At 40.1% G+C, this 12,341-nt stretch overlaps 1 protein-coding gene across 17 annotated transcripts in view; it reads right to left on the bottom strand.

The window, feature by feature from the left end:
- The window catches only part of TTLL5 (tubulin tyrosine ligase like 5), a 333,448-nt gene that overhangs the window by 158,693 nt on the left and 162,414 nt on the right, over positions 1–12,341 (bottom strand). For all 17 annotated transcript variants that reach the window (XM_010588760.3, XM_010588761.3, XM_064292769.1 and 14 more), the window contains one exon: positions 10,693–10,880. In XM_010588760.3, coding sequence (XP_010587062.1) covers positions 10,693–10,880 — 188 coding nt within the window. The remainder of the gene's footprint in view (positions 1–10,692; positions 10,881–12,341) is intronic.

Below are 12,341 nucleotides of genomic sequence, written 5' to 3'. Positions count from 1 at the left end.
AAGAAATGGGTGAATTTCTAGAAACACACTACCTACCTAAACTAACACAAACAGAGGAAGAACAACTAAATAAACACATAACAAAAGAAGAGATTGAAAAAGTAATTAAAACACTCCCAACAAAAAGAAGCCCTGGCCCGGATGGATGACTTCACTGCAGAATTCTACCAAACATTTAAAGAAGACTTAACGCCACTACTACTAAAGGTATTTCAAAGCTTAGAAAAGGACGGAATACTACTAAACTCATTCTGTGAAGCCAGCATATCCCTGATACCAAAACCAGGTAAAGACACCACAAAAAAAAGAAAATTACAGACCTGTATCCCTCATGAACTTAGGTGCAAAAATCCTTAACAAAATTCTAGCCAACAGAATGCAATAGCATATCAAAAAAATAATTCACCATGACCAAGTGGGATTCATACCAGGTATGCAGGGATGGTTTGATAATCCATCATATAAATAAAACAAAAGACAAGAACCACATGATCTTATCAATTGATGCAGAAAAGGCATTTGACAAAGTTCAACACCCATTCATGATAAAAATTCAGCAAAATAGGAATAGAAGGAAAATTCCTCAACATAACAAGGGCATTTATACAAAGCCAACAACCAACATCATCCTAAATGGAGATAGTCTAAAAGCATTCCCCTTGATATTGGGAATCAGACAAGGATGCCCTTTATCACTACTCTTATTCAACATTGTGCTGGAGGTCCAAGACAGAGCAATTAGGCTACATAAAGAAACAAAGGGCATCCAGATTGGTAAGGAAGAAGTAAAAGTATCTCTATGTGTAGATGACATGATCTTACACACAGAAAACCCTAAAGAATCCTCAAGAAAACTACTGAAACTAATAGATGAGTTCATCAGAGTATGAGGATACAAGATAAACGTACAAAAATCAGTTGGATTCCTCTACACCAACAAAAAGAACATCGAAGAGGAAATCATCAAATCAATACCATTTACAGTAGTCCCAAAGGAGATGAAATACTTAGGAATAAATCTTACCAGAGACTTAAAAGACCTGTACAAAAAAAACCTACAAGACACTACTGCAAGAAACCAAAAAGACCTACATAAGTGGAAAAACATACTTTGCTCATGCATAGGAAGACTTAATTAACATTGTAAAAATGTCTATTCTACCAAGAGCCATCTATAGACACCATTCAATTCTGATCCAAATTCCAACGACATTTTTTCATGAGATGGGGAAACAAATCACCAGCTTCATATGGAAGGGAAAGAGGACCCAGAAAAACAAAGCATTACTGAAAAAGAAGAACAAGGTGGGAGGCCTCATTCTACCTGGTACTGGTACAACAACAGATACACAGACCAATGGAACAGAATTGAGAATCCAGACATAAATCCATCCACATATGAGCAGCTGATACTTGACAAAGGCCCAAAGTCAGTTAAATGGGGAAAAGACAGTCTCTTTTACAAATGGTGCTGGCATAACTGGATATCCATCTGCAAAAAAATGAAACAAGACCCATACCTCACTCCATACACAAAAATGAACTCAAAATCGATCAAAGACCTAAATATAAAATCTAAAACGATAAAGATCATGGAAGAAAAAGTAGGGACAACACTAGGAGCCCTAATACATGGCATAAACAGTATACAAAACATTACTAACAATGCAGAAAGTGGGAGCTCCTAAACCGGGAGCTCCTAAAAATCAAACACCTATGCTCATCCAAAGACTTCACCAAAAGAGTAAAAAGATTACCTACAGACTGGGAAAACGTTTTTAGCTATGACATTTCCGATCAGCATCTGATCTCTAAAATCTACACGATACTGCAAAAACGCAACTACAAAAAGACAACCCAATTAAAAAATGGGCAAAGGATATGAACAGGCAGTTCACTAAAGAAGACATTCAGGTAGCTAAGAGATACATGAGGAAATGCTCACGATCATTAGCCATTAGAGAAATACAAATAAAAACTACAATGAGATTCCATCTCACTCCAACAAGGCTGGCATTAATCCAAAAAACACAAAATAAGAAATGTTGGAGAGGCTGTGGAGAGACTGGAACACTTACACACTGCTGATAGGAATGTAAAACGGTACAACCACTTTGGAAATCGACTTGGCGCTTCCTTAAAAAGCCAGAAATAGAACTACCATACGATCCAGCAATCCCACTCCTTGGAATATATCCTAGAGAAATAAGAGCCTTTACACAAACAGATACATGCACAGCCATGTTCATTGCAGCATTGTTTACAATAGCAGAAAGATGGAAGTAACCAAAGTGCCCATCTACAGATGAATAGAAAAATAAATTACCGTATATTCACGCAATGGAATACTATGCATCGATAAAGAACAATGATGAATCTGTGAAACATTTCATAACACAGAGGAATCTGGAAGGCATTATGCTGAGTGAAGTTAGTCATTTGCAAAAGGACAAATATTGTATGAGACCACTATTGTAAGAACTCGAAAAATAGCTTAAACAGAGAAGAAAATATTCTTTGATGGTTATGAGAGGGTGGAGGCGTTTCCACTAATTAGGTAGTAGATAAGAACTATTTTAGGTGCAGGGAAAGATAACACACAATACAGGAGAGGTCAGCACAACTGGACTAAACCAAAAGCAAAGAAGTCTCCTGAATAAACTGAATGCTTCAAAGGCCAGCATAGCAGGGGCAGGGGTTGGGAGACCATGGTTTCAGGGGACATATAAGTCAATGGGCATAATGAAATCTATTAAGAAAACATTCTGCATTCCACTTTGGAGAGTGGCATCCGGGGTTTTAAATGCTAGCAAGTGGCCATCTAAGATGCATCAACTGGTCTCAACCCACCTGGAGCAAAAGAGAATAAAGAACACCAAAGACACAAGGTAATTATGAGCCCAAGAGAGAGAAAGGGCCACATAAACCAGGGACTACAGCAGCCTTAGATCAGAAGAAATAGATGGTGCCCGGCTATAACCGATGACTTCCTTGACAGGGAACACAACAGAGAACCCCTGAGGGAGCAGGAGGGCTGTGGGATGCAGACCTCAAATCCTTGTAAAAACAGGAGATGTAATGGTCTGAGACTAGAAGGACTGTAGAGGTCATGGTCCCCTGACCTTCTGTTAGCTCAAGACAGGAACCATTCCCAAAGCCAACTCTTCAGACAGGGACTAGACTGCAGTATGGGATAGAAAATAATACTGCTGAAGAGTGAGCTTCTTCAGTCAAGTGGACACATGAGACTATGTAGGCAGCTCCTGTCTGGAGAAGGGATGAGGGGACAGAGGTGGTGAGAAGCTGGCCGAATGGACACAAAAATAGACAGTGGGGGTAAGGATTGTGCCGTCTCATTAGAGGGAGAGCAACTAGGAGTACACAGCAAGGTGTATGTAAGTTTTTGTATGATAGACTGACTTGGTTTGTAAACTTTCACTTGAAAGCACAATAAAAATTAAAAATAAAAAAATTCTGGTTGAGCTGTACGAAAACATGTGTGATGGGAGGAGACAGGCTGGAGAAGTATCCTGGAGCCAGATTCTAAATAAGGGCTTTGAATAACATTTAATAGCTTGGACTATTAACAGGAAGACCCTCTGAGATTCTTGAGCAGGGTAGGACCACAGTCAGACTTGTGATTTATTAAAAAAATTCTCCAGTAGCGAAGAACAGGGTAAAGTGGCCAGGAGACCATTTGGGAGGTAATTACAGCTGTCCAGTTAAGAGATAATTAAGGCCTTAAGCAGGCTAACAGATGTAAAAATGAAACAGAGAAGATATTTATCAGAGAACATTACAGAGTCAGGATCAACAAGACTTGGCAACTGCCTGGATGCAGAGAGAATAAGGAAGCAAGAGACAATGATAAATTAAAGGCTCCACAAGTAAATCCCTAGGAGAATTGCAGTGTCACTAACAAAGGGAGGAAAGAACACAGGAGAACATAAAGGCTTCAGATATGGTGAATATTTTCAAAACATGCTGAATATTTTGGAAGCTGGTAATACAGTTAGGTGGAAATGTCTAGCAGGCAGTTGGAAATTTGGACCTGGAACTCAGAGAAGAGATTCAAAGTAAAGATGCATACTTGGGAGAAATTCACAGAGAAGCAGTAGACAGAGCTATGGTATGGGAAGGAAAAATTTACCAAAGGGGAGAATGTTGTTGTTAGTTGCTGTCAAGTCAGCTCTGACTCATGGCAACCTTTCATTGCCAACCAACAGAACAAAATGTTGCCCGCTCCTGTGTCACCTTCATGGTCATTGGTATGTTTAAGTCCACTATTGCGGCTATTGTGCCAGTCCAAAGGGGAGACTACAGAGAAGAGGGAAAATTTTTGAGGATTATGCCCTAGAATTCAGAAGTATGTTGGCGGATACCCAGAAGAGCAGGGGAGGCAGATACCCAGGCATCACCCCACCTTCCTCAATCAGTGACTCTGCTGTTATGTTTTGTACACTTGAGGTCTACATACTTCAAAAGAAATTTTTTGAAAACTCAGTCCAGTTTTCCAGGGGAAGAGGAATAAGAAAACTAGTGGTCTGAGGAATTACTGAAGGGCTAGAGAAGTTAAGGGAAATTTCCAGGTAGGAGGTGGTCAATAACAGCGCCACATGCTAAAGGAGGATGTGGATTAAAAACAGGTGACTAGAGTTGAAGGTTCCAAGGTAATTGGTGGCCTTTGAGAGAGAGTTGGGCAAAATGGCAAGAGATGAAGTCAGACCACGAGACTTTAGAGTGTGTATGTATGTGTGTCTCTGTGTGGTGGGGGGATGTTGGGGATACCATGGTATATTCCTTCAAAAGAAGTCTGGCAAAGGTTACTGAGTAGCACAAATGGTTAAGCACTCAACTACTAGCTGATGGGCTGGCGGTCTGAACCCACCCAGAGGTGCCTCGGAAGACAGGCCTGGCGATCTGCTTCCAAATGGTCACAGCCTGAAATCCCTACCTTGCACACATGAGGTTTCCATGGGTCTGAATCGTTCAACAGAAACTAACAAATCTGCCCGGATAAATTAAGGAAGCGAAAAGAAAGTTTCCAGTGCCAAACACCTAAGCTTGTGATAAATTGGGTGCCATTTTCCCCAACCCTAGAGAACCATATAAAAAATTTAGCTCCTCTTTCAATTTCACCTCCAAATTAGAATTCTTAAAATTGAGACTCCCTCAAGGTCCACTGTAGACCTTGAAGAAATTAGAGTGATTACAATAGCAGATGAACAGAAGAAATGATAAAGCATTTCTTTGTAGATGAGTCAAGTATGAGTGAACGCATAACTGGTGGGAACCAAACGTTCCGTACCTCAGCGGTGCCTCAGTATCACAAGGATACTTCTCTAGAAGAGGCAGGAAGGTATCGGGGTTAAGGAGAGAAAAAATGAAAGAAATCAATGGTTTTCTTTTCCACTCTCCATCTAAAGGAAAATGCGAGGAGTAGAAAGTGTCCCCCCGCCCCCGTGTATCTGTCAGCACATTTCCAGGAGGCCTGGCCACATCCCGGGCACTGGCTGGCTGAGGAGCAGAGACTGAGGCAGCGCTTTCCTTCTGTTCCTCACCTGGGTGGTCTGTTTTCCCTTTGATTAAACTCCCAGGCTGGAAGGGCTGGACCTGCTCCTAATGATAGCTGGGTCCTGAAATCTCACACTCGCCTGTACAGACAGGGCCAGGCTCCCTCTGACTCCCCAGCTCCCACTCCTCACCATACCATAAAGCTGGGCTAATTCACCACATTCTTGTGTTCACTAACAGCACTAACCACAAAGGGCTATGTCTGTTCAGAGTGCCACAGTTGTAAAGCACACCCCTCTCAGGCGCTGAGTGAGGCAGAGATAGTGAGACCTCACACGGACACTCTACTCTAGCACCCTGCTAGCCACTACCACACTCCCCCCACCCACCCCACAGGTGCAAGAGGCCAACATAACCGGCTTCTAGACAACCCTGCTTTCAGGGACACACACATCGATTTCTGAAGGATCTTACCCCCAAAGATAACCAGTCTGTCACGTGACAAAGGAAAGAACTAAATTTGACCTGCTCTCTGCTCAGATTTGCCAAGTATTTGTTGAATCATCACATATTAAAAACATAGATCTCTCCATATTTCAAGTGTAGACATGATGGCACAAACATCTGTGAAGTGGCCGACACTCGTCTGGCAATCTGCTCCTATGTGTTTCAGGCTACAAAGTTAAATCATAGCAGGAGTTGTAAAAGCAATTACAAGGCAAATGAGGTTCTAACTGTCTTTAGGCATACAAATTCTTTAAGAGTCTTGCTTCTAACATAAATTCTGGGTCACTCAAGGTTTTATTACCAAATGTGTGAACTGTCAGAGTGCTTTGCTTCTTCACCTTTGGCTAGTCTGCACTGCTCCTGAGCAACTTCAGCAGGGAGCAGGGAGGACAAAGGGGAGGCATTCCTTCTCCTCCAATCCATGCTCCTCTTGGCCACTGAGTAGTCCAGCTAGAATGCAAAGCTAATTGTGTCTTGGAGGGTCCCATCATCTACAAGACGAAGGCATTCATGGCTCTCCCTGAGCCCACCCTGGCCTTCTCTTCCAGTTTCAATCGTAGCTGCTCCCTGTCCTCCAATATCATGGAACAGCTTGTTTCCCATACACACATGCTAGCTTTTATTCCGGAGCGTGCTGATACCCTTCTTCTGCCACCCACCTGCCTACCTTTAAGATTCAGTTTAAGTGTAATCTCCTTCAGGAAGGCTGTCTTGGCCTTCCTCCCAAGCCCACCCACAAGTTGGGGTAGGTACCTCTTCTGGCGGTTTTGTTATTCCCTAGGACTATCTCCGCCATGCATATTCCATGCTATTATTATCATCTGTTTATGCGGCTGTCACCCTTACAAGACTGTGAGTTATTTCATGTTGAGAACTATGTCTTATATCATCCCCATGGCTCAGTATCAAAGCCTGGAACACTCTTAGGAGCTAAATAATATGTTTCTGAATGATTAAATAAACAAGCACAATTGAATAAAAAGTTTTGTGGAAAATGCCACTAAAAGGTTTAATGAGCTAAATAGATGAAGTTATAAGCAAAATAAAATGAATTTTCAAAAATATCTAAGGATTTCAATTTCCTATATTCTTCATCGTCCAAAATAGCACAAATAATTTAAAGTAATCTTTCTTTCTTTAGTAGGCAGTCCCTTAACTCTTTGTCCAGAAAGGCAACATAAACTCGAAAGGAGTAATAGGGTATAATTAACGCAAGGCTTGGAGGAAAATCCATAGCTTTAAATATAGTAAAAAACGAGAATGAATGAAAACAAATTTAGCACCCAACTGAAGAAAATGAGGGGAATTAACAAAATAAACCTAAAAGGAAAGCAAAACGAAGGAATTAGTAAAGTTGAAACAAGAAAATAATGACTTAGAAAACAAGAAAATGAATAAATATATCCAGAATTAACCTTGTCAAACATGGGGTGGGCATGGCAGGGAGGAGGAATAGCCATAAAGCTTATCAGAAAAATAAAAAGAGGAAAGAAAGGATAGCTACAAAATGGGAGTTGAAAATAAGGAAATAACCCCTGGTGTTGTGTGCTGTCGAGCTGATTCCAACTCATAGCGACCCTACAGTGATCCTCTAAAAAAAAAAAAAAATTTTTTTTTTTTTTTCATAGGGTTTCCTAGGCTGTAATCTTTATGGGAACAGTCACCAGGTCTTTTCTCCTTTGGAGCCGCCAGTGGGTTCCAACTGCTGACCTTTTGGTTAGAAGCTGAGTGCTTAACCATTGTGCCATCAGGGCTCCTTGTAAATAACCACAGGTAAGAGGAAATGAGAAGCATTTAAAGAAATTACTGGACATAGCATTGTTTCTGATGATAGCTAAGTTTAACCTTCCATAACCAAAGTCCAGAGAGAAGACCAAGGCTCCCACCACTTTTTGTATGGATGTTCACCTTCTACCAGAAAGCTACAGGCATTGTATCACTTGCCTCAGTGAGTGAAAAACTAAAGCAACTTTCTTTTAAACAGTTAGGAAAATAAAGGACACGGCTAGTAAACAAATGTGCCAGAGCCTATGTATATTAAACCATTACATGCTATTATATATTTACCAAAAAAGACAGAATTTTCCAAATTCCAAAATAAGGAATTACTTTCTCTGAAGGGAAGACCAAATAACATGATTGAACTTTTCAATCATAAAGTCTCCCTCCTTCCAATAAGATCGCACATTTTAATAACACAATATTTTATCCAAAAACTTACTTTTTTCCAAATCAAATTAAAAACCATTCATTACTGAATGGATTAAACTTTTATGGGTAAAATAACACTATGTTCCAAGTAAATGGCATTTAGATTTCACAAAGAGGTCTCTGCTTGTTATGCTCAGGACCCTGTTAACAGGCTCCTAATCAGATGAAGACCCTGAGGTTGCAAGAAGTTCAATAAACTGACCAACATTACACAACTAGTCAGTGGCAGACGAACACAGGTTTTCTGATGGCTAATCCAAATCTCTTTCTATCCCACCTGCTTATTACATACTTCAGCACCTCCCTCAGTAGTCTGTCAAGCACTATCCAGGCTACTGTCAAAAGTCTAAAAGTGAAGGATCACATCTAGTGGCAAGTTTGGATCCCTAAGAATAAGAGTCTGATGAACTCACTAGCAGTAAAGTTCTCAAGGAGCCCTGGTGGCACAACGGTTAAGTGCTCGGCTGCTCAAAGAAAGCTTGGCAGTTTGAACCCACCCAGTGGCTCTGCAGGATAAAGACTTGGTGATTTGCTTCCGTAAAGATTACAGCCAAGAAAACCCTATGGGGCAATTCTACTCTGTCACATGGGGTCACTGTGAATTGGAATCAAATCGAGGGTACCTAACAACATCAAAGTTCTTCTTCAGCTACTAACTGAAGGGTTGGCAGTTCAAATTCACCCAGAGGTGCCTCAGCAAAAAAGGCCTGACAATCTACTTCCAAAAGATCACAGTCATTGAAAATCTTTTGAGTGCAGCTCTACTCTGACACCTACGGGGTAGCTGTGAGTTGAACTGACTCAACCTAAGTCAGTTTTTTTAGGGGGGTTAGTTTTTCTTAGATGAGAAAGATGGACTGAAGGAGAGTGACTTTTCCAATAAGGATAAATTCACCTCGGATTCCCACAGGCTCCTGACCTTGCCACTTCACAAGCTCCGAAGCCTACCACATGATCGGAATTGAAAATATGTAAGCACTGATATTGGCTGTTTTTTTACTACAACCTCAAAGCAAATCTCTTAATGTCTTGGTACTTCCAGCTACCCATCTATAAGTTGGAAGCATCTATTCTAGTCAGTGACTCAATGCCAAAGATATAGCAAATCACTGGCCCTCTTCCTCATAGCCACTTCACATTTCAAACTTCCTTCCCATTCTACCATGGTCATGATATTCTATTCCCTCTCAACAACGTTCTGTCATGAAAATACAACTACCCAACTCTTTTAAGTCTCAACCCTGCCCTGTGGTAAGGTCCTCTGCTTCCTCTTTTACATTAGGCCTCCTCATTCACTCCCTTCAAACTACTAATAGGAATTTGAAAAAGAAAAATAATTACTGACTTACTAGTGGGATGAGGCTGACGTGAAGTCAAGTCCTTGAGAGGCTTACCTTTACTTTTGGTCCTAAATTTTTATACAGAGAAACAGGGCACCACCAGGGAGCAGTGTGTTGCCTACTTTCAGCATGTGCTTGAAGTAGTTTTTAGCTTCATTTTTTTCTAGACTTGATTGTCACTATAGAGTTGCCACCAATTAAGGAATGTGACATAACAGAGATATAGCAAAATACAACTATGGAGTTAAATTATAATAATTATTTTGGAAGACTTTGATGTCATTTAGCATTAAAGAAGGAGGGGAAGATAGGGTTTCTACTTCCAGTTAAATACCCTGGGGATAATCAGCAAGGAAGGAAAGAGAATCTACAAAGTTCTTGAAAGTTTCACCTAACTTCATTGTGTTGTAAGCTTGTTAGTATACATAAAGCCACGGCCGTTCAGTCAATTCCAACTCATAGCAACCCTACAGGACACAGCAGAACTCCCCCATAGGGCTTCCAAGGAACACTGGTGAATTCGAACTGCCAACCTTCTGGTTAGCAACCAAGCTCTTAACCACGGAGCCAACATGGTTAACATATATATATAACAAAGTTAAAATCCTGGTATCTATTTCCAGGTCAGTCATAAATATACTGGATGACCTTGATCATGTTGCCTCTTTCAGCCTCAGTTTTCCCCATCTGTAAAATGAGGAGAATGCTATGCACTGGATAAGGGTATATTGAAATGGTTTATTAAAACATCCCAGATCATGACATTAAAAAATTTTTTATAACCTAAAAATAATGTTATGACATTCTGGTAAAAAGATGTATAAGACTATAGAACTCGCTGAAAATTTTACAGAAGAAATTATTTTTAAAGGTTCTTTAAGAGTATATTTATAGCTAGACTTCCGAGTCTGTTTACCCAGTAGCTGACTTAACTTTCCAAAACCTGGGACAGAAAGTCAACTTTTTTATAGTTGAAAAGGAACACTTTTGTTCCTTCAAAACCAACTACTAATCATTAAAGAGGCATCGGGAGATGCCCATCAGTCAAGACAGGGAAAGACAAAGTACCGGGTCATGAATCCTATTCTTGGGTCCAAAGAGCTCTTCACGCCGTCCATACCTGCTGGGTGAGGAGGCTTATGTGGCTGGATGGTGAGTACTGCCGTGCCGCCTGCTTCTCTGCTAGCCGCTGAAGCTCAGCTGCAACCACACTCTGGCTGTACCGTTTGCTGTAGGATGAACCATCCTCTCCCTCCCTTTGTGCTTTGGCTGCTGCAGAATGGTGCTTGCTTGGATGGCATGAACCGGCTAAAAAAGAGAAAAAATTCCACCCACTTAGGAAAAGAGTCCTAAAAAACACTAGAATAATGACAAAGAGATCTCAGGCCAACAGATACTTGACTAATCCTAGGGACCTCTGACACCTTAAGGAGCAGTAAACTATTTTCAAATGCTGACAGAAATAAAAACAAATCCTTACCATACCCTAGAAACTCTTCCTACCACTAAATTATTACTTGCATTTATTAAGGTGTTTTTGCTTCCTACGAAAGCTTTACAAAGAATTCTCATCGTATGTAATGCGGAATAACCAACCCTAGAATTTACTGATCATGATGAATAAAAAAACATATTCTTGAATTTCAGTATAATTTGTTTGTTTTTATGTGATTGTACTTGCCAGCAGTCTGGGGCAACCACTGTCAGATTGTTCATAATACTTCTTATGAAGCTCAAAAGGGGAATAGGAATAAAGGCAAGACTGACTGTACGAAGACAGCCGCAGTGACAATACAATCTCAAAGGAATGAATTTCCTTTAAGATTTAAATTTTCTTCTTTCAATGAGGTATCACGGTCCAACTTGTGAGCACTAAAACTGTGGCAAACAGAAATTATCTGACATAAAATCAAAGTTGACATTTCCCAATTATTAAAGTCACATATCTCAATGAAAAAAAATTTTTTAACCCAGGAAAGTACAGAGGGAGACAAATCATCCATAACACTACCACCCAAAGTCTACCATTACTAACACTAACATTAACACTACTATTAATTAACATATCAACATTACTGTGTTCCCTTTCTGACTTTTTATTAATGCTTACATAGCCATGATCATTCTGTATACAATTTGGTGATGCTCCTTAAAAAAACAATCTGTAGCCTTTTCATGTTTATTACTGGATACATACAAATTATTATTTATGACAGATGTTTAAGTTATAAAGCATACTATAACACCTGTGAACTCACTACCCAACCCAAGAACTACATTACCAACGTTCACCAAGCCATGTGCTCCTCCCCACTTCTTCTCTTATTGAGAAATACAGTTTTACTTTATGTATGTATGTATGTATGTGTAAATATGCATACTTAAACAAAATACCAGTTAATTTTGCTTTTTTTGAACTCTATAAAAACGGAATCCTATTGCAGTGGTTTCCTGGGACTTAACTTTTGTTATTCAATACCATACATCCAAGATTTGTTCATCCTTGTTATTTCAGTATCACTGAAATGCATTCATTTTATCTGCTGTCTGATATTTCATTTTGTGAATACACCACAACTTATTTTTCTACTCTCCCATCAATGGATATTTTGGTTATTTCCAGCTTTTTGCTCTTATAAACAGGGCAACCATGAACACTCTAGCATATATCTCCCGGTGCCCATGTGCAGGGTTTCTTTTGGCTATGTGTCTCGCGGCAGGATTGCTGGGTAACAGTCACAGTATATATGCGAATTTTCAAATTTATGT

The sequence above is a fragment of the Loxodonta africana genome, chromosome 10, assembly GCF_030014295.1.
Source record: "Loxodonta africana isolate mLoxAfr1 chromosome 10, mLoxAfr1.hap2, whole genome shotgun sequence".
In the NCBI taxonomy this organism is placed as follows: Eukaryota; Metazoa; Chordata; class Mammalia; order Proboscidea; family Elephantidae; genus Loxodonta; species Loxodonta africana.
This window is presented reverse-complemented; position numbering and strand designations above follow the sequence as displayed.